The sequence below is a fragment of the Geotrypetes seraphini genome, chromosome 7 (assembly GCF_902459505.1).
Source record: "Geotrypetes seraphini chromosome 7, aGeoSer1.1, whole genome shotgun sequence".
NCBI lineage: Eukaryota > Metazoa > Chordata > Amphibia > Gymnophiona > Dermophiidae > Geotrypetes > Geotrypetes seraphini.
In genome coordinates this window covers 161,531,445-161,550,683 of record NC_047090.1, presented here as the reverse complement: position 1 = coordinate 161,550,683, position 19,239 = coordinate 161,531,445, and the positions used below count along the sequence as shown (strand labels likewise).

At 43.8% G+C, this 19,239-nt stretch overlaps 1 protein-coding gene across 1 annotated transcript in view; it reads left to right on the top strand.

The window, feature by feature from the left end:
• Positions 1-19,239, top strand: part of DYNC1H1 (dynein cytoplasmic 1 heavy chain 1) — a 312,112-nt gene that overhangs the window by 88,588 nt on the left and 204,285 nt on the right. Inside the window, exons 27-31 of the mRNA XM_033953397.1 lie at positions 1,747-2,029; positions 2,840-2,940; positions 3,062-3,221; positions 10,624-10,867; positions 18,483-18,666. Coding sequence (XP_033809288.1) covers positions 1,747-2,029; positions 2,840-2,940; positions 3,062-3,221; positions 10,624-10,867; positions 18,483-18,666 — 972 coding nt within the window. The remainder of the gene's footprint in view (positions 1-1,746; positions 2,030-2,839; positions 2,941-3,061; positions 3,222-10,623; positions 10,868-18,482; positions 18,667-19,239) is intronic.

Genomic DNA, 19,239 nt, shown 5'->3' with positions numbered 1-19,239 from the left:
AAATCCTAATAAATATACTGTAGATAAATCCATTATGTTACCTATAGACCACTTCATTTGTTCACTTTTGGATTAAGGGAGAGATGCATAAAACTTACCATGCTTGCAACATTTCCTTTAGACTGGTTTTAGCTAGCTTAAAATGAAACGTTATTGTGCTGCCAATGCACAGAGGCTTTCAGCCATTTCTTTACCATGCATGGAAGCAGCGACTGAAAGTTCCATGCTAATGAGCTCAGTGGTATTTAAAACATGCTCATTAACAGATTCTGTGCAATGCTGAGAACAGGCTCTGAGTTATCACTAGGGTCCTGTACTTTACTTTCCTGTCACTGCCTGAGCCTGATGTTATCTCCATAGTGTGGTGTTTTTACTCTGCTGGTTTATTTGTTGTTTTTTTTCAAGTAGCATTCTTGATTCTAAAGCCAATGAGCAAAAAAATTCGGACTCCTTATAGAATAACAGTTGTATATTAGTAAGCTGTTATTGGAGCTTTGAGGCTTTTGTTTTTTTCAATACTGTATTTGTGAAGTCAGCTTTGAGTTTATTCCAAAATAAAGATAGTGAAAAACATTATATAATTTTTGGATTAGAGTGCTTCAGCACCGACAGAAAAGTCAGTTGTGCCACGGTCCCTCAACTTTCAAACCTTTTCCCAAGCTTGAGCCTAAGCCCTCCCTCCACCAAAGAAATAGGACAACAAAACTTAAATTCCCAGTGGTCCAGTGGGTATGGCAGCTGGGCCAAGCCTAACCCTCTAGTCAACACTGATCTCTTCCTTTCACCCCCCCCTCCGAATCCCTCCACATACCTTTAGAACAGGGATCTCAATGTCCCTCCTTGAGGATTTCCCCAATGAATATGCATTGAAAGCAGTGCATGCACATAGATCTCATGCATATTCATTGGGGAAATCCTGAAAACCCGACTGGATTGCGGTCCTCAAGGAGGGACTTTGAGACCCCTGCTTTTGAAGGAGGCAGGAGGGATACTTACTCTCCTGCTTTTGGGCCTGCTTTCTTCAAAATGGTGGCACCCTACCTGGTATATTCTGGGCTGCACTAAGTGCCAAGCAAGGAGTTTTCCCTCTTACGTGGCACTTAGGCCCCTTTCTAGTGCATTCTAAAATGCATTAGACAGAGGCAGAGTGCTGCCAGTTTGAAGGCGGGTCCAGAGGCAGGAGAGTAGGCATCCCCCCTACAAAAGTATGTGGAGGGGAGTGAGTAGGGCCAGCCCCAGGCAATCTGCAGGACCACCAGGGATTTTTTTTTTTTTTTTTGGGGGGGGGGGGGAAGTCAAGAGGGGTGTGCTGGATACGAGCACAAGAGCTGTGCCTTCCACAAGGCTCTTAAGGGCATGTTCCAGGAATATTCCAACCCCTTTACCAACTAAAGCTCAACACTAAAAGCATGCATATAATTTGCCTGCTGTTAGTGTTGAGCATTGGTTGCAAAAAGGTGTTTTCCCAGCACTGTAGGGTAACAGCACCATACTTTTGGTGCATCTCCCCCTAAAAGCAGTGCTGTGTTTTGATTTAATTAAAATCCAGTAAAGTTGGACATGACTAGGCTTCAGATTGTTTGGATAATGAGCTCTTTAAAGCTTTTATTTCCTAGTGTAAAATGTTAAAGCAGTTGCTAGAGAACACAAGCTATTACTGCTATATGATGAATTATGAAATTAAATAGTCTTGCATTCAAATCATTTCATGTAGTAGATGCATTTTGACTGTAAAATATTCCACAGATTACAGAATTGGTGCATCAAAGAGATGTTACAAGAACACTGACCAGAATGCGGGTTGATAATGCAAAATCCTTTGAGTGGCTCAGCCAAATGCGATTCTACTTTGATCCTAAGCAAACAGATGCTCTACAGCAGCTCTCTATTCAGATGGCAAATGCCAAATTCAACTATGGATTTGAATACCTTGGTGTTCAGGATAAACTTGTGCAAACACCACTTACTGACCGCTGTTATTTGACAATGACACAGGCCTTGGAAGCAAGACTTGGAGGGTCTCCGTTTGGTAAGCATTAGTTCATAGAGAACGAAATCAATTTTTGTTTCGGATATCAACCTTTTGAGCATGCAGGTATCTAGTGTTTGAAGCTGCTGTAGATTTTAGTTAAAATGAGGAGATGGACATGATCAAATCTATATTTGAACATGATTGAAATGTCATTATTTGGCCTGATCCCTACTTGGCAGGAACTAAGGATGTTAGAGATTCATCAAAGGCTTAAGGAGGGAGAAATACAACAGCACTACTTCATGACTTAAAGGTCCAGGTGGAACCCCATTCCTTACCTAGATTCAGACAACTGCTCCTTCCTCTCTGCCTACTTAGGAATGGGATTAAAAATAAAATTATGTGGTACCTTTGTCTGAGACCTATCCTGTTCTACTACTACTACTATTAACCATTTCTATAGCATTGCCAGATGTATGCAGCGCTGTACATTAAACATGTAAGAGATGAGCTTTCAATCTAATCTAATCAAAACAGACAAATGGGACAAATAGGGGTTAGGGAATTTAGGGGTTAGCATGGGAACGTCTGTGAGTTCTAAATGGTAATAACTAGGGTTGGGGATGATTCAAATGAGCTAAAAATGCAAGTAGTAGGAAGTGGCTGCCTGATCCAGAAGAAGTTTTTTTTTAACCATTTATAAATTCAAAGAAATCAATTCATTACAAGGCCAAACATTAAGCAGCACAGAGCTATAGACAGTCTTGAATATAAATTTCAAATTTGGCTACCATAATGCAAATCTCCAAAAATCCCTTAACCCCCCTCTCTCTGACAAATAATTTTTTTTTTAATCTGCTTAAACAGGTCCTGCAGGTACTGGTAAAACAGAATCTGTTAAGGCTCTTGGACACCAACTGGGACGTTTTGTGTTAGTTTTCAACTGTGATGAAACTTTCGATTTCCAGGTATCATCATCACACTTAATATGAAAATATTATCTAAGCTGCAAAATAACCGTTCTTTTGAGTGTTTACTTATCTCATGAAATGTCTAAAATAATTGTGTGTATGCATATTTTGTTTTTAGGCAATGGGTCGCATTTTTGTGGGTCTGTGCCAGGTTGGAGCATGGGGCTGTTTCGATGAGTTCAATCGATTGGAGGAGCGTATGCTGTCTGCTGTGTCTCAGCAGATTCAGTGTATTCAGGAAGCTTTGCGAGAACATTCCAATCCTGCCCGTGAAAAAGGTATGTATCTGCGTTAGCCAAGACTGATAAGCTACTGTATACAGTTGTGTGTGTGTGGGGGGGGGGGTTTACATTTGCTGCTGGGGGCATGATCCACCATTCTCACTAGCAAGTATGGGGTGATTTCTCCCTGTTGCAGTTTGGTACCAGAGAGTACTCGTATGAGAGTCTTAATTTTTGTGTCCTTTTGAGAAGCAAAATGCTAGAACATGTAGAAGAGACCTCCAAGAGTTAGGCCCCCCTGCTTCCCTTTTCTTGGAAGCCTTAAGGGAAAGTAGGACCTTTCTGCATGCAATAGTCTTATAGCAGAGAGATCGCTCCTGTTTTCTTCCACCAGTGACTAGGGGGCTATAACTATCTAGTTTTTAGCCCAAACCAACCTTTGGTGGCTAGAGCGGTGGAGAGACCATGCTGTCCCACCATTCTGGGGTCAGCACTACACATGACTTGCAGCAGTGATGGAGTGCAGCTTGCAATACACACAGGAGTGCAGAAGATCACTGGCAGTTGAGAAATAGAAGAAAAGGAGTACTGAAAAGAATGTGAAGAAACTCGAGATAGCAAAAAAAGCAAAATCTTGAGAGCAGCAAGAGAAATCCACCTGTCTGGCTGGGCAAATTGAATGGATTGGGGAGGGCAGGGGCAGGCACTGGGGTGTGGGGGTGTGCTGTTCTAAACCTTTCTGAGCTCTAGGAGAGGTAACTACCTTTTGTCCGCTAATCATCTCAGTTCTTCAACTTCTCCCCACTTCACATTATCATTGGAGTGCAGTGTGTCCTTTTTACTCATAATTCTGACCCAAGAATGTATTAGCACCCAAAAACCAATCAAATGTATAAATTACCTTTTCTTTAGCACTCTCCAGACCAGTAGAGGTTAATCTTTACGAATGGGTATATATCCAATCATGACCAGCAGGTGGAGACTGAAAACAAAACTGTGGGACAGTATATAATATACTCCCTTCTCTATTTACATCAATCTTCTTTCAGTCTCCAGCAGGTGTTGAGTGATCTGTACCCATCTCCCTTGGTAGGGCTGTTGGAATTTGTTTAGGGGGTTTCTAGTCCCTGTTTTTGGCCGGACGGAGCTTGGGCGGGCCCTGTTTGGGGGTCCGTCCGACCTCGGGGGTGTCAAACCCGGCGGGTCTCGAGCGGGGTCACTTCCTCCACCTCCCCACATTTTTTTAGAGGAGCCTCAGCAGTAAGCCTTGCCCCCTAAATCAAGCAAGGCATATTGCTTCGAGAGCCTGTGGAGTCTGTTCTGTAAAAAAAAAAAATCCTGAGGTAGTGCCGGTCTGAAGGGTTGCTTCCCTGTCAGGTTACTGTTTTTTACTGTATTTTTTCTTCTAACCGGCACTTTGTTTCTAGCTAGGTCGCGTATGGAGCAATTGTGCCCTTCTCCGGGGGAGTGGGACACAATTAGGTCCAGCCGTGAGGCACTTGCAGCCGGACTGAAATCGGTAGTTTGGGCCGGTGAGGTGGTGGAGCTCCGTCGGCAGCGGCTGCAGGCGCCCAGAGCTCCCCGCCGATGGTGCCTCGCGAGTCGGCTGGGAGCAGTGGGGAACCCGGTCTTCCCCAACCGCCCACGGAGGGATTCCCCGAAGGATTCCCTCTCAGCTGATTTTTTGACAGCTGATGCCGACTTGCCTGTTTTAGCGGCTGGGACTGTTCAGGCTTCTCAGCTGCTACAGGCTATGGAGGGAGCATTTTTGGCGGGAACTTCGCCATTTTCTCTGTCTGGTCCCTCCATTTTGTCTGCAACCTCAGGTGACCTTCCCCCTGTATTGCAAACACAGGGGCAGGTTTCAGCAGGGACCCCTGCTGGGGCAGGGAGTCCCTGGGGACCCCCAGGGGTTTTTTGTCCCTAATTTAATTTCTTTCTTTGTGCAGACAATTGGGGGTCCCACGTGCACCTGGGGGGTTTCGGGGGTGGTTTCCCTCTGCGCCCCCTATGGCTTTGTCTCCCTCTTTTCGTTTGGCGTCCCCTCTTCCTCCTCCCTCATCCAAGCGCCCACGGGGGGGCTTGGATTACGAATTGGTAGTCGGAGGAGCGTGTTGGCATGGTTGAGGACCTGGCTGCTTTGGCGGGCTTCCAGGATCCTCTAGAGGGGACGCCCGCTGGCAGCGGGATGGCGGGTTTCCCGTCTTCCAGAGCAGATGCGTCCGTGGTGCGCTTTTTATTCAGAGGGATGAGCTTTTAGACCTGATGTAGCAGGTCTCCTTGGTGCTGCATTTTTGAAGTTGCGCCACCGGAGACCCCGCGTATGGGGGCCCCTCTGCTTCAGGGGGTCTGTCCTGTTTCCCGCTCTTTTCCTGTGCGTCAGGATTTTCAGGTTTTTGTGTTGGCGCAGTGGCCTACGGGCGCCGTTTCGTTTGGTGTGCGCCTTGGCTCATGGGTATCCCATCCCGGAGGGGGATAGGGCTACCTTAATTTCGCCAATGGGGGACGCGGTGGTCTCGGCACTTCCTAAGCGGCATACCGTGCCTGTTATGGACGGTTCTGCTCTTAGGGTTTCTGAGGAGCGTACGTTAGAGACACTTCTTAAGTATAATTTTGATGTCTCTGCCTTGGGGGTCCAGGCGGCTATTTGTGTAGGGCTGGTGGTTCGCACCGTGTTTCGGTGGTCTGAGCATGTCCTGGATCGTGAGTCTGATGACTGGTCCTTAGTGGATCAGGAGGTGGTGAAGTTTGAGATGACTGCCTCGTTCCTCTCGGTTGTTCTTTGTGACTTGGTGCTGGTAAGTCTGGGACTTTTGGTGGCCGCACGCTGTACCTTGTGGCTTCGCGCTTGGTCGGCAGTTGCCGCGTCCAAACCTGAACTTCCCAAAATTTCCCTTTCGGGGGTTGTTTTTTGTTTAGAGAGGACTTAGATCCGGTGGTTCAGACTCTGACGGACTCTGAGGTGCCCCGTCTGCCTGAGGACCGTGCCCGCCCGGCATCTCGGGTTGGCATTGCCCGGGGGCGTCTGCGGGAATTTCGCAAGTTTCGCCTGGGGCATGGGACTGCTTCTTTCCAGGCTTCCGGTTTTTCCCCGGGGTCGGTTGGCTTAGCGCATGCAGTCTTTTCAGGGGGCCCGTCGGGGGGCTGGGAGTTCCCCCCTGGTTCCCCTGCTGCCCGTCCTGCGTGATGTCTCTTTGCCGGCGCCCCCTTTGGTTCCCGTGGGTGCCCGGCTTCGCAACTTTGTTTCCCAAGTGGGCCAAGATCACGTCCGATCAGTGGGTCCTGGTGGTGGTGCGGGACGGTTATGTACTTGAATTTTGCCCGCTCTCTGCCGGATCATATCTAGCCTCTCCATGTCAGGTGGCATGGGAGACGCTAGCCTTTCGCCAGACCCTTCAGCGCTTGCTAGATCTCAAAGCAGTTGTCCAGTGTCCCCTCAGGAGTGCGGTTTCGGCTGGTACAGCATTTCCTTTATGGGGCCCTAAAGGGAGGGGACCTTTCGGGCCATCCTTGGTTTAAACTGAGGTCAACAGGACTCTCAGAATTCCCTTTTATTCGCATGGACACTCTGCAGTCTGTCCTTCTGGCGGTTCAGCCGGGGGAGTTCCTGACTTCTCTCGCTCTGGCGGAGGCCTACTTGCCTGTTTCCATTCGGGCCTCTCCTCAGCTCTTTCTTTGCTTTGCAATATTGGGTCTGCACTATCAGTTCTGTGTGCTTCCCTTGGGCCTGGCCACGACTCCCCGGACGTTCACCAAGTTGATGGTGGTCGTCACGGCGGCATTGCAGTCAGAGGGCATTCTGCTGCACCCCTTCTGGGATGACTGGTTGTTTCGGGCGAAGTCGTTGCAGGAGAGCGCCCGAGTTACGGCTCGGATGGTTGAGTTTCTCCGGTCACTGGGCTGGGTGGTCAACCTTTCCAAGAGTCGGTTGGTCCCCGCTCAGCATCTGGAGTACCTTTGGGTTCTGTTCGACACCTCCTTGGGGAAGGTCTTCCTTCCAGAGGCCCGGGTAAGCAAATTGCAATCTCAGATTCGCCTTCTTTTGGCGTCCCGGTGTCCTCGGGCGCAGGATTTCCTCCAAGTCTTGGGGTCGATGGCAGCGTTCCTGGATGTTGTGAGGTGGGCGCGGGCCCACATGTGTCTCTTCAGTATGCTCTGCTCCGTAGATGGTCACCCCAGAGGCTCAGTTTGGAGGTCCCTGTCCCTCTGCGAGGCTTGGCGCGCTGCAGTCTTCTTTGGTGGCTCCAGACCTCTCATCTGGTCCAGAGGATGAGTCTGGATCTATCGCAGTGGATGGTGCTTCTCACGGATGCCAGTCTCCTCGGTTGGGGGGGCTCAGTGTCTAGGTCACTCAGCTCAGGGCACCTGGTCCATGGAGGAGGCGTCCTGGTCGATCAACATGTTGGAGACCAGAGCCGTCCCTCTGGCGCTGTTAGCCTTCCGCTCCCTCTTGATGGGCAAGTTGGTCAGAGTCCGGTCTGACAATGCCACAGCGGTGGCTTATGTCAATCGTTGAGGCACCAAGAGCGCTCAGGTGGCGGAGGAGGCGGCTCGGCTCATGCTTTGGGGCGGAGTCACGCCTTCTGGACCTCTCGGCCTCTCACATGGCCGGGGTGGAGAATGTTCAGGCGAACTTCCTCAGTCACATCTTAGATCACAGAGAGTGGTGTCTCAGCCCTGTGGCTTTTCAGTTGATAATGCAGGCTTGGGGTCAGTCCCTGATGGACCTGACGGCCACGAGTGGCAATGCCGAGATGTTCCGCTTCTTCAGTCGTCGCAGGGATGGACTGGCCGAGGGTCTGGATGCTCTGGTTCAACCATGGCCAACAGAGGGGCTGTTGTGCATGTTCCCTCCGTGGCCATTAGTGGGCAGAGTTCTTCTCCGCATTGTTCGCCATCCGGGTCTGGTGGTTCTGGTGGCTCCAGATTGGCCTCGACATCCGTGATACGCAGATTTGGTGACACTCTGGTGGCGGATCCTCTTCCTCTGCCTCCCTTGGACGACCTTCTGACGCAGGGTCCCATTCCCATGTTCGACCCGTCTCCCTTCTGTCTTACGGCTTGGCTTTTGAAAGGGGTCGCCTTGGTAAGAAGGGGTATTCGGATAGGGTGATTTCTACACACTTGGGGTCCTGGAGGCTTTCTACCTCTCAGGCTTCTGTGTGGATTTGGCACTTCTTTGAGGGGTGGTTCCAGGTGCGGGGAGTGGTCTCTCTTCGCGTTTCTGTGCCTAACATCCTAGAGTTCTTGCAAGATGGCCTGGATAGAGGCCTGGCTTCGGCTTCTCTCCGGGTTCAGCTTGTGGCCTTGTCAGCCTTTCGGGGGTTTGTGACGGGTCAGTGTTTGACAGCCATTCCTGATGTGATTCGCTTTTTGCGGGCGGCCAAGGTGCTCAGGCCTCCCGTGCGGTCCTCTGTTCCCTCTTGGAATCTCAGTCTGGTTCTCTCTATTCTGATGCACCCGCCCTTCGAACCGTTGGGTGGCTGCTCTTTGAAGGACCTTACTCTGAAGACGGTCTTTTTGGTGGACATTTCTTCCGCTAGGCATGTTTCTGAGCTACAGGTTTTCTCTTGTAGGGCTCCCTTCTTGGAGTTTTCTAGGGAGCAGGTTGTCTTGAGGCCTGTTACATTACATTACATTACATTACATTACATTAGGGATTTCTATTCCGCCATTACCTTGCGGTTCAAGGCGGATTACAAAAGGTTAATTAAAAAAGTAGAGTTACAATGATTAGCTAGAGAGGTAAGTTGTAGATCTTATAAACATTTAACGTGTTGTTGTGGGTGAGGTGGTTTGTAAAAGAATTAATAGGTGGTCGCAGTGGAGGTTCTTTTGTTATTATTAGTGCGGTAATGGGTAGGTCTAATGTCAGTTTTAGAGTTGCTAAGAGGTCGTGATGTTATTGCTGCTTCAGGAATTTCTTGAAAAGTATGGTTTTTATTTCCTTTCTGAACGTCCTATAGTCTGGGGTGGTCATCAGAAGGTTGGAGATCTGGTTGTCCAGTCTTGCGGCTCGAGTGGCTAGGAGGCCGTCGTGTAGTTTTGTTCTTTTGACTTCCTTGATTGGGGGGGGTATGAATGGGGAGTGCGTTTTTCTGTGTCTGGTAGTGGGTGCTTGGATGAGGCGATTGTTCAAGTATGATGGGCTGTCTCCGTGTAGGGTTTTAAATAATATGCAGTAGAATTTGAATTGGATTCTTTCTTGGATTGGAAGCCAATGTGAGTTGATGAAGGCTTCCGTGATGTGATCATGTTTTCTCAATGAATAGATGAGTCTACCTGTTCCTTCTTTTTCTGCCGAAAGTAGTTTTTCCTTTTCATGTCAATCAATCTGTGGTCCTCCCGGTCTTGGGTAGTTGGGAGGGCTCTTCTGAGCAAAGACAGCTGCGCGAGTTGGATGTTGGTCGGGTCCTTCGCTCTTATGTGCAGCGGACCCAAGAGATCAGGAAATAAAATCATCTCTTTGTCCTTCTGACTGGTCCTCTTAGGGGGGCTGGCGCTTCTAAGGCTACTATTGCATGCTAGATCAAGGAGACTATTGCTTCCGCTTCTCTTCTGGGGCAGCAGCCCGTTCCGGAGTTTCTCAAAGCTCATTCTACTCGGGGTCAGGCGGCTTCTTGGGCTGAGTCGTCGCTCGTGCCTCCAGTGGACATTTGTAAGGCTGCGGTTTGGTCTTCCTTGTATTCCTTTGTTAGACTTTCGGGTAGAGGTTCTGGCGCGTCAGGACGCGGTGTTCGGTTTGTGTGTTCTGGTGACAGCCCTTCGGGGGTCCCGCCCGTGTGAGGGACTGCTTTGGTACGTCCCATTCGTAAAGATTAACCTCTACTGGTCTGGAGAGTGCTAAAGAAGGAGAAATTAGGTTCTTACCTGCTAATTTACTTTCTTTTAGCTTCTCCAGACCAGTAGAGGTCCCCACCCTGTCTGTTGTTGTTGTTGTTGTTGGGGCTGTATCGCGGGCAGTTTTTGTTTTTTGCTGCGGGTTCTAGTATTTTTCTAGGGCCGGGGAGAATTAAAGAACAGCGGCTGTGGCTCGGCTGGCTTAGCTGGCGAGCTGTGGGGACATTTTCCTTCTGGTATTTCTCCTCTGCATTTTCCAACAGCATTTGGGTATGTTATTTGTTACTCCTGTTCGGAGTATTGCTTTCTTTCTGTTTTCCAGTTCTTAATTCTGCTTGGCTATTCGGCAGACTGATGTAAATAGAGAAGGGAGTATATTATATACTGTCCCACAGTTTTGTTTTCAGTCTCCACCTGCTGGTCATGATTGGATATATACCCATTCATAAAGATTAACCTCTACTGGTCTGGAGAAGCTAAAAGAAAGTAAATTAGCAGGTAAGAACCTAATTTCTCCTTTATTGGCTTATGTTAGTTTGCATATTATTTTAGTTCTAATTTTTATTACCAAATGCTGTAGAAAATATAAAAAATGTAATATAAACATGCTTAATTTCAGGTTCTCTGCCTATTACATGTGAATTACTAAACAAGCAGGTTAAAGTGAGTGCTGATATGGCTATTTTCATTACAATGAACCCTGGCTATGCTGGTAGATCCAATCTACCTGACAATCTGAAGAAGCTGTTCCGGAGCTTGGCAATGACTAAGCCAGACCGTCAACTGATTGCCCAGGTTATGTTGTACTCTCAAGGCTTCCGTACTGCAGAAATACTTGCAAACAAGATTGTACCTTTTTTCAAGTAAGTGGCCAGCAATTCTTCCTTAAATAAGTGAATTAATAACTTTTTGAGCTAAAGGTGATATATAGGAACAGATATAGACCAATTGGCCAGTCACTTTTTCCAATTGACCTGATCTGTTAAAGGCAAATACTATGTGCCCATCCTTATGAAAGTCACTCAGCTGTGCTTCCATTCCTGTTTCTCCATGTCTTAACCATCAAGCTTTTGTATTCATCTAAATGTTTATCAAAATTAGGAAGGCTGTCATAACATCTGGCTATTTGGATTTCAAGACCTTGTTGGATTATCAACCTGCCAACATCAACCTTACGGTGTGGTGTTGGAAGGTCATATTTCCTTTGATCTATTACTTGGTTACTTATCACCTCTGCTGTTAAAGGATTAGTGAGTGATAGCCAGTACTATCCATAGCCTCATTTCTTGATGGCCTACCCAAAGGAAAGACATGCTTCTCACTCCAGAAAGGAAGAAAGCGCTTATGTTCTTGCATATATGGACAGTGACCAATGTAGGTCGGTTAGAAATAATCTGGGAAATTTCTTCCTATTGCTCATTCTGAAAATGTTATCAGGGCAGGATTAATTCTTTGTGCCCTAGGCACTTAAATACACTGGACCCCATGGCCATCCCCCCTCCCATGAGAGTACCTCTGGGCCCAACTCCAGATGTCTAAGTAGCACCTCCTTCTTTCATTATTCAGTGTAACCAAACTTGCAGTTTTCAAAAGGTCGTGAGCAGCGGTTCTTACATGTTGCTGGCAGCTGACCTGGAAGCCTACTCTCTGACACAAAATCTCAGGGTCAGAGGAAAGGCTTCTGGATCAGCCATGGGCAGTGCATAGGAACTGCCCACCTGTGGCCTTTTGAAGACTGAGTTCAGCTGCACTGAATAATGGAGGAGGCAGTACTTGGACATCTGGAGCTGGGTCTGGAGGCAGGTACAGTGATGTCTTTGGAGCAAGCAACACATTCAGGCCCAAGGCACGTGTCTGCTTGGCCTACCCTTTAATTTGGCCTTGAATGTTCTTTTTCAAAAAAAACCCAACAAAACCCCCACCTGATCTCTAGGAATATATCTAAACTTTCTTTGGCAACATATTCTACAACTTGGCTAGTATACATGCTTCTAGATTGACAAGTGGAGGGAGCCGCTTCAGGCCCAGGGTGTTTCAGAAACCAGCAATAGTAGAAAATCTTAACATTCTCCTGGGTGAAATATTTCAGAAGGTTTTTATGTGGCATATATATCTTTAAAAACAAAAAAAGTGGAGGGAGCCACACGAAAAAAACAACAACCCCAAGAAGATTGCAGGAGTACTCAATATGTATTTGTGTGTGTGTGTGTGTGTGTATATGTATGTGTATATATATATGTATATAATTTATTTAAAAACTAGAGTGAGGCAGTCCAGATGTAAATCATTATACAATGATTGTAGTACAGATAAGACTGTATTTAAAAGGACACCAGTCCAGGTAAAAATCTGTATGCAATAGGACCCAACACAGTCTGTGTTTCAGCAACCTGTGCCTTCCTCAGGTATCTTTAAAGAAAATGAAATGAATAAATAAATAACCTACAAAAATAGTGTTACATAAAAAAATAAGTGATTAGCATAGATAGATGAGATAATTGTTAATGGATCGTTCAAATTGTTGACTATTAGCTGTGTACAGAGAACAAAAAATTAAAATGTTCAGACTAAGATGAATGTAAAACATGATTACTTAATGAATTTGGTGGGGATCTAAGTGACATAATTCTTGTCACCGTGGATATCAAATCTTTATATACCAATATCCCTAAATTAAAAGCATTGACCATCATAGAAAAATCATTGGACAATCAAAAGACTCCATGTTGAATTCATAACTGGAACAACAAAAGCAAGAAGAGTTTCCATAGGAAATGAACAAATCCAAACAAACGAGACTATGGAAATACAATGTTCTTGGACCTTGGAGATAATTTATTCAAAATTTTCTTGATAAAAGCAATCATAGCAATAAAAAAATACACGATGATGGCTCTAACGTTACTGAATATCTCATAGGCTGCTATTTACAAATTTGTAAAAAAAAAAAATCTTAATCTCACTGAAAAAAATATACCCCTCACCTGCAGAACTACCCCATCAAAAATCACAATCAGCTGCAGGAGAATTTATTTTTATTTATTTTTTTTAATTATAAATGACTTTTTGCACTTTATTAGGTGTTAGGTTCACCAAGGCTCTCCAAACTCAGCTCTCTTCAAATCTTAATAAATTATGAGTGAGCTAGGCAGGACCATGGAAGTGACTGAATTTGATTTTTGGAATCCCTGCTACATGCAATTAATATGCGACAAGTGAGGACTCACTCAACACAGCAATTAAAAACTTCCCAGTTCAAGGAGAGCCAAAAGCAGCAAGTAAATTTTCTGGAATTGGAGCTAAGATGTAGAGACTGAATGAGACAGGAAGATGGGTGGTTGATTTTCCATATTTTGGATGGCTGCAGACTGAGAAGGAAAGGTAATTTTTAATAACATGAAATTGCCAATTGGCTTGCACCTCAGTTATATATATTATATCTGGTTTTAAAGGAGACATTACTTAAAAATTAAAAAAAAACAATTTTAAAAGGACACTGTGGAGAGGATCCCAAAAAAGCAGGAAAACGTACCCTGACTGAGCAATCCTCCATTTGCGCTGACAGCTGCTTCAGCATCCCCGCTCTGATGAGGCTCACCATATCTGTAATAGAAGTGAATGGGAGCACCAGGCTTCCGCTGTCAGTGGCGCACATGGAGGATCTCTCAGTCAGGGTAAGTATTACTGCTTTTTTGGGCTCCTCTCCACAGTGTCCCTTTAATGAAGGCTTATTATTAGATACATACATCTTCTATATTAGTGATCGCAAATTTGGGACCTGCTTGACATTTTTTTTTTGCTTATCAGCTAGCATTAGTGTCTGTGCAGCCCCAGACAAAAGGTTGGACACGCCTGTCTTAAATCAAAAAAGCCAACACCATGAGGACCTATTGACTACTGAGAGTAATTTTAGAGATCCACCAGACTTTGTTTGTATATTAAGTTTCTCACATTTATCTTATTACATCCAATCTATTATCAGGAAACCATTCGCATATCCTAGTTATCCATGATTCTGTTATGTCCTCTCCGGATTCTGTAAGCAAGGTGCGTCACCTCAACTCACAAACTAGGTCTTACAAGAGCCCCCTTCAGTTTTTCATTTCTGCAAGCAAACTGTGCAGAAGTCAACTAAACTAAACTAAAACTTAGTTTTATAAAGCAGATCTTTCTGTTCTGCTCTGCTTCCTTTAATACTTTTTCTGCTTTGGTCTTACGGCATGGCTCTTGAGCGCAAGGCATTAACTCAGAGGCTACTCTGATGTGGTCATTGCCACTCTCTTGATGTCCAAAAAGCGTTCTTCTGTGGCGGCTTACACCAAGGCTAGGAAGGCTAGAGACCAGGTGGAGCAGTTGCGTTCTCCCATTCTCTGGAGACAAGCAGGGGATATGCAGGCACACTTGTTGGTGAATCTCTGAGTGAGCTTGGTGTGTCAGTGCCCTCCCCTAGCTATAGTAAGCTTACTGAGCATGTGCAGGAATGCTAGTCCTCGAGCCCCCTCCCATCCTCCTGTCAGTTTTTTTTCTCAGCCGCTCCTGAATGGTCGCAGCTCTCTCCTCTAAAAAAAAAAAAAATAAATAAACTTAGAGAAAGCCAAAGGTTTTCTTCATTCTTAGAAAACTTTAAAAAATGAAAAAAAGGCAGACAGAAATCCCAACAACAGATAAGAACTGAAATCTGTCTGGAAATTTGTAAAAAAAGAAAGAAAGAAAGAAAGAAAAAAGATTTAGCTGCTACTAGCAGGTTTAAACTGCCAGCTTCTTTTATTTTGCATTTAAATCCGGCAGTCTTTAGAACCGTGAAGAAACTCTCATTAGCCCGCAGGATATGCCGTCAACAACAGAGGCTTCAACTAAACAGACAAAAACCCAGGCAAAGACCAAACGGGTTGCCTCTGCAGCGTTGTTGGACCCTGAACAGGTACCACCTAAATGCAGGGCTCTTCCTACTTTATTTCCAAAGGCTCCTTTTAATTCTACAGATTCTGGTCAGTATCTCTCAAATTTCTTCTACCTTTTACAAAGTTTATGCAGGATAGTACTGCCCTAGCAGTGTAGAACAACTCCCCATTGACGGCTTAGTGGATATTCCACAGGACATAGCTTGGGAGCAGTGTACCCCCATATGCTTCTCTCCAGTTCAGGGTTCTTCATCTCCCAAGGACTTGTCAGACCAGGAGGATATCATTCAGGTAGATTTGGCCCAACCTACGCTACCTCTTACACAGCCAGCTATCACTGAAGAACACTCCTACCCAAAATTTTTACAGAAGGTATCTTTTTTAAGTCTCAGTAAGGATGCTACATCCACAGGTAGTAAGGATTTTCAATCGATCCTTCAATCCTGTAAAACTCCTGTGAGAAAAATTATCCCCTTACCAGTACATCAGATCCTACAGGATCTACAACTAGATAATTGGCGGAAGCCCCTCTCAGTCTCCACAGCTTCTAAACTCCTGGAGCTAAAATACAAAGTAGAAAAAGCACCTGATCATGACCTCCTTCAGCGTCCTCACCATTCTATGGTCTCGGAGTCAATCATCAAGAAGCCCAAGACATCAAAAACTTCTAATGCTCTACTATTTGTCTATATTTATAAATACTTAAAAGGTAATAGATGTCATGCATCCATAGATGGTACATAATCTACAGCATATTACTTAGCTTTAGTATAGCAGACTATCATTGATCCAATTGGCTATTTTATGAAATTTGTCTAAGTAATATGCTGTAGATTATGTACCATCTATGGATGCATGACATCTATTACCTTTCATGTATTTATAAATAAGAAAAAAAAGTTATTCAAAAAGAAAAGAGAATTTAAAAGAAAATGTTATAAAATAGACAATTGGATCAATGATAGTCTGCAAAGTGGGTGTTCACAAAGACTAGTTCTAAAGGTGATACCAGCAGACAATTAAGCTCCATGGTATATATATATATATATATATATATATACATACATAGTAGAGTTTTTTCAAGTTGTCAACAGCCAATTGTTAAAATATGCACACCACTACCATATAAGATAGTGTCAATGACCTAAAAAAATGATCCGAGGCTACTAGATAAACAAAGCATTATTCAAAAAGTCATAATTTATTGAATTATATCATAGATACTAAATGTCATAATAAAAATCCAAGAGTCTAAAATTGGAATTCACTGCTTCTTATTAAATTGCCAAAATAGACAAATTTTATAAAAGACAATATGCTGTAGATTATGTACCATCTATGGATGCATGACATCTATTGCCTTTCATGTATTTATAAATAAGAAAAAAAAGTTATTCAAAAAGAAAAGAGAATTTAAAAGAAAATGTTATAAAATAGACAAATTTCATAAAATAAACAATTGGATCAATGATAGTCTGCAAAGTGGGTGTTCACAAAGACTAATTCTAAAGGTGATACCAGCAGACACTTGAGCTCCATGGTCTCTATATATATACAGTGGTGCCTCGCATAACGGACGCCTCGTACAGCGAACGCTGCGCATAACGAACTTTTTGTCTTGCTCCCTATAACGAACTTCGTTTCACACAACGAAGTCGCCCGAGGGGCCCGGGGGGGGGGGGGGGGGCGGAACTACTCTCGCCGCTTCCTAATGTGAGCCGGGAACAGCAGCACCCTCCTGTCTGAATGCAGTGTTCCATCATCTCCCTCCACCTTACCTTAGATGCCGAGTTTTCCGGCTTTCTTTTTCGGCCAGCCACACACTTTCAAAGAGCAGCACATGCGCGCATGCTCTGTTGTTCAATCTTCTCCTCTGACGCAACCGGAAACCGGAAGTTGCAGGAGAGGAGAACATTGATCAACTCCAGCAGCTGCGCGTGCACAGCTTTTTGAAAGCGTGCGGCTGGGTGAAAAAGAAAGCTGGCAAACTCTGCATATAAGGTGAGGTGGAGGGAGGGAAATGTAGGGCTGCAGAACGAATTATTTTGTTTTACATGTATTCTTATGGGAAAACAGGGCTGCAGAACGAATTATTTTGTTTTACATGTATTCTTATGGGAAAACGCGTTTCACACAACGAACGTTTCACATAACAAACTTGCTCCTGGAACGGATTAAGTTCGTTGTGTGAGGCACCACTGTATATATATACACATAGTAAAATTTTTTCAAGTTGGCAACAGCCTATAGGTATTGGGATAATTTGCGTGATACACTAAATAATCAAAGGTTTTGTGCATATTTATAATACATATATAGTCAGCTGGAAATCCTGAAATAATTTAAAAATTTTCATGGTTCCTTTTTCTTTCTTTGTATTTTTAAGTTTTGTTATAATTGTGAGGTGTATCAAGGTTATATGGAATGTTAACAATTTTTGTAACCTTGGTCTCACACTGGATCTTTAGCTCAATTTAATTACAACCCATATCCCTCTTATATATTCACCATTACACTGATACTTAACATGGTTCCAGACGCGCCATCAGTCAGATAATTCATTTCTCATAATTTTCTTTTAGGTCTTTATCACATTTTTGCATGATAATAGCTGATTCTTCTCACCTATCTGTGGCAATATTATCATTGTGTTCCATATAATGTGTTTATATACAAAAACACATTCACATGGATCGTGCAAGAATAATATACAACACAAGCCAAGCTTGTGTTGTAGCTGTATTATTCTTGCATGATTCCTGTGAATATGTTTTTGTATATTGATATTGGATTTTTTACTATTTCTGAGTTATTTACCATTTAATGTGTTTTACATTCCTCAGTCTGATTTTAATTTTTTGTTCTCTGTACACAACTAGTAGTTACCAATTTGCATGATCTATGCACAATTATCTCATCTGTCTGTTAATCGCCTATTTTTTTATGTAACACTATTTTTGTTTGTTCATTTTATTTTCTTTAAGGACTCTTAAGGAAGGCACAGGTTGCCGAAACACAGATCATGTTAGGTCCTATTGCATCATACAGGTTTTTACTTGGACTTGTGTCCTTTTAAAAAGTCTCACCTGGACTAGGGTCCATTGTATGATGTTTTACATGTGGACTGCCTTGCTCTTTTTATTTATTTTAATAAATGATATACATTTTTTGAGTACTCCTGGTCTCGTCGTGTTTAAGTGTGGCTCCCTCCAATTTTTTGTTTTTGGCTTAACTTTTTTGTGGGCCTGCAATCCCCTCAGTTTTCTACATATATATCTTTTATATTTAAGTTCACTTGACTGTTTAATTTCTTTTCACTCAGAACAAAATCAAAGCAAAATCAAACATCTCTGTGCTGGTTCTGCTGTTCCCTTATCTTCTAAGCTAGGCTGTTAAATAGAAAAATACTGTACATAATAGATTTTATTGCTTGAAACTTGCCTTTTTAATCAGCTGCATATAGAGTAACAAATCCAGCTATATTTATGGAATGTTACATAACTTCTGAAAGAGGAAACAATTTAAACCAATACTATGTGTGTTCCTTCACTTAATGCTCCTTTCAAAAAATATTTAGGTTGTGTGATGAGCAGCTTTCTTCTCAAAGCCATTATGATTTTGGCTTACGAGCTTTGAAGAGTGTACTAGTGAGTGCAGGAAATGTGAAGAGAGAGAGGATACAAAAGATCAAGAGAGAAAAAGAAGAACGTGGTGAGGTGGTTGATGAAGGAGAAATTGCAGAAAACTTACCAGAACAAGAGGTATGAATGGAAGTGATCTGTTACTGTGGAATAGGCTTGATGCATGTCACCTATTAACACAAAATTCTTCTGCATAGTTTCAAATCTTCTGTTATCCAAACTTGAAGTTTACTGTAGCAGCTCTCTGAGGTAGTGCCAATTTGCTTCTCCCTACCCCCAAGGACAGGTTGAGTCCTAACTTTAACCTTTTGAAATGAACTTGGTTTTATTTTTCTTAGGGAGTACAATAAAGAAATGAGAGCTACAAGTCCATGCTTCAAGTAGGCTAAAAAAAAAAAATTTTACAGCCCCCTGAGAAAAGAAGAGAGTTGTGCAACCCTACCTGATCCTGAAATCCTTATTCCTACTCCTGCATCTTAAATTATCCAGGTCTTGGAAAACTATAACATTATGCCACAGTAGAGTGTGAGGGGCATGAAAAGCATGCCATATAATGGGAATGGAGCAGCAACTGCTAGAAATTGTCAGAATCCTGAAAGCATTTGAGCTTTTTAGAGACTGTTAGTGTGGATCTGTGAAATTTAATACAAGATTTCTGTGGCTGCAAGGATCTTAACATTGTATTTGTTTATA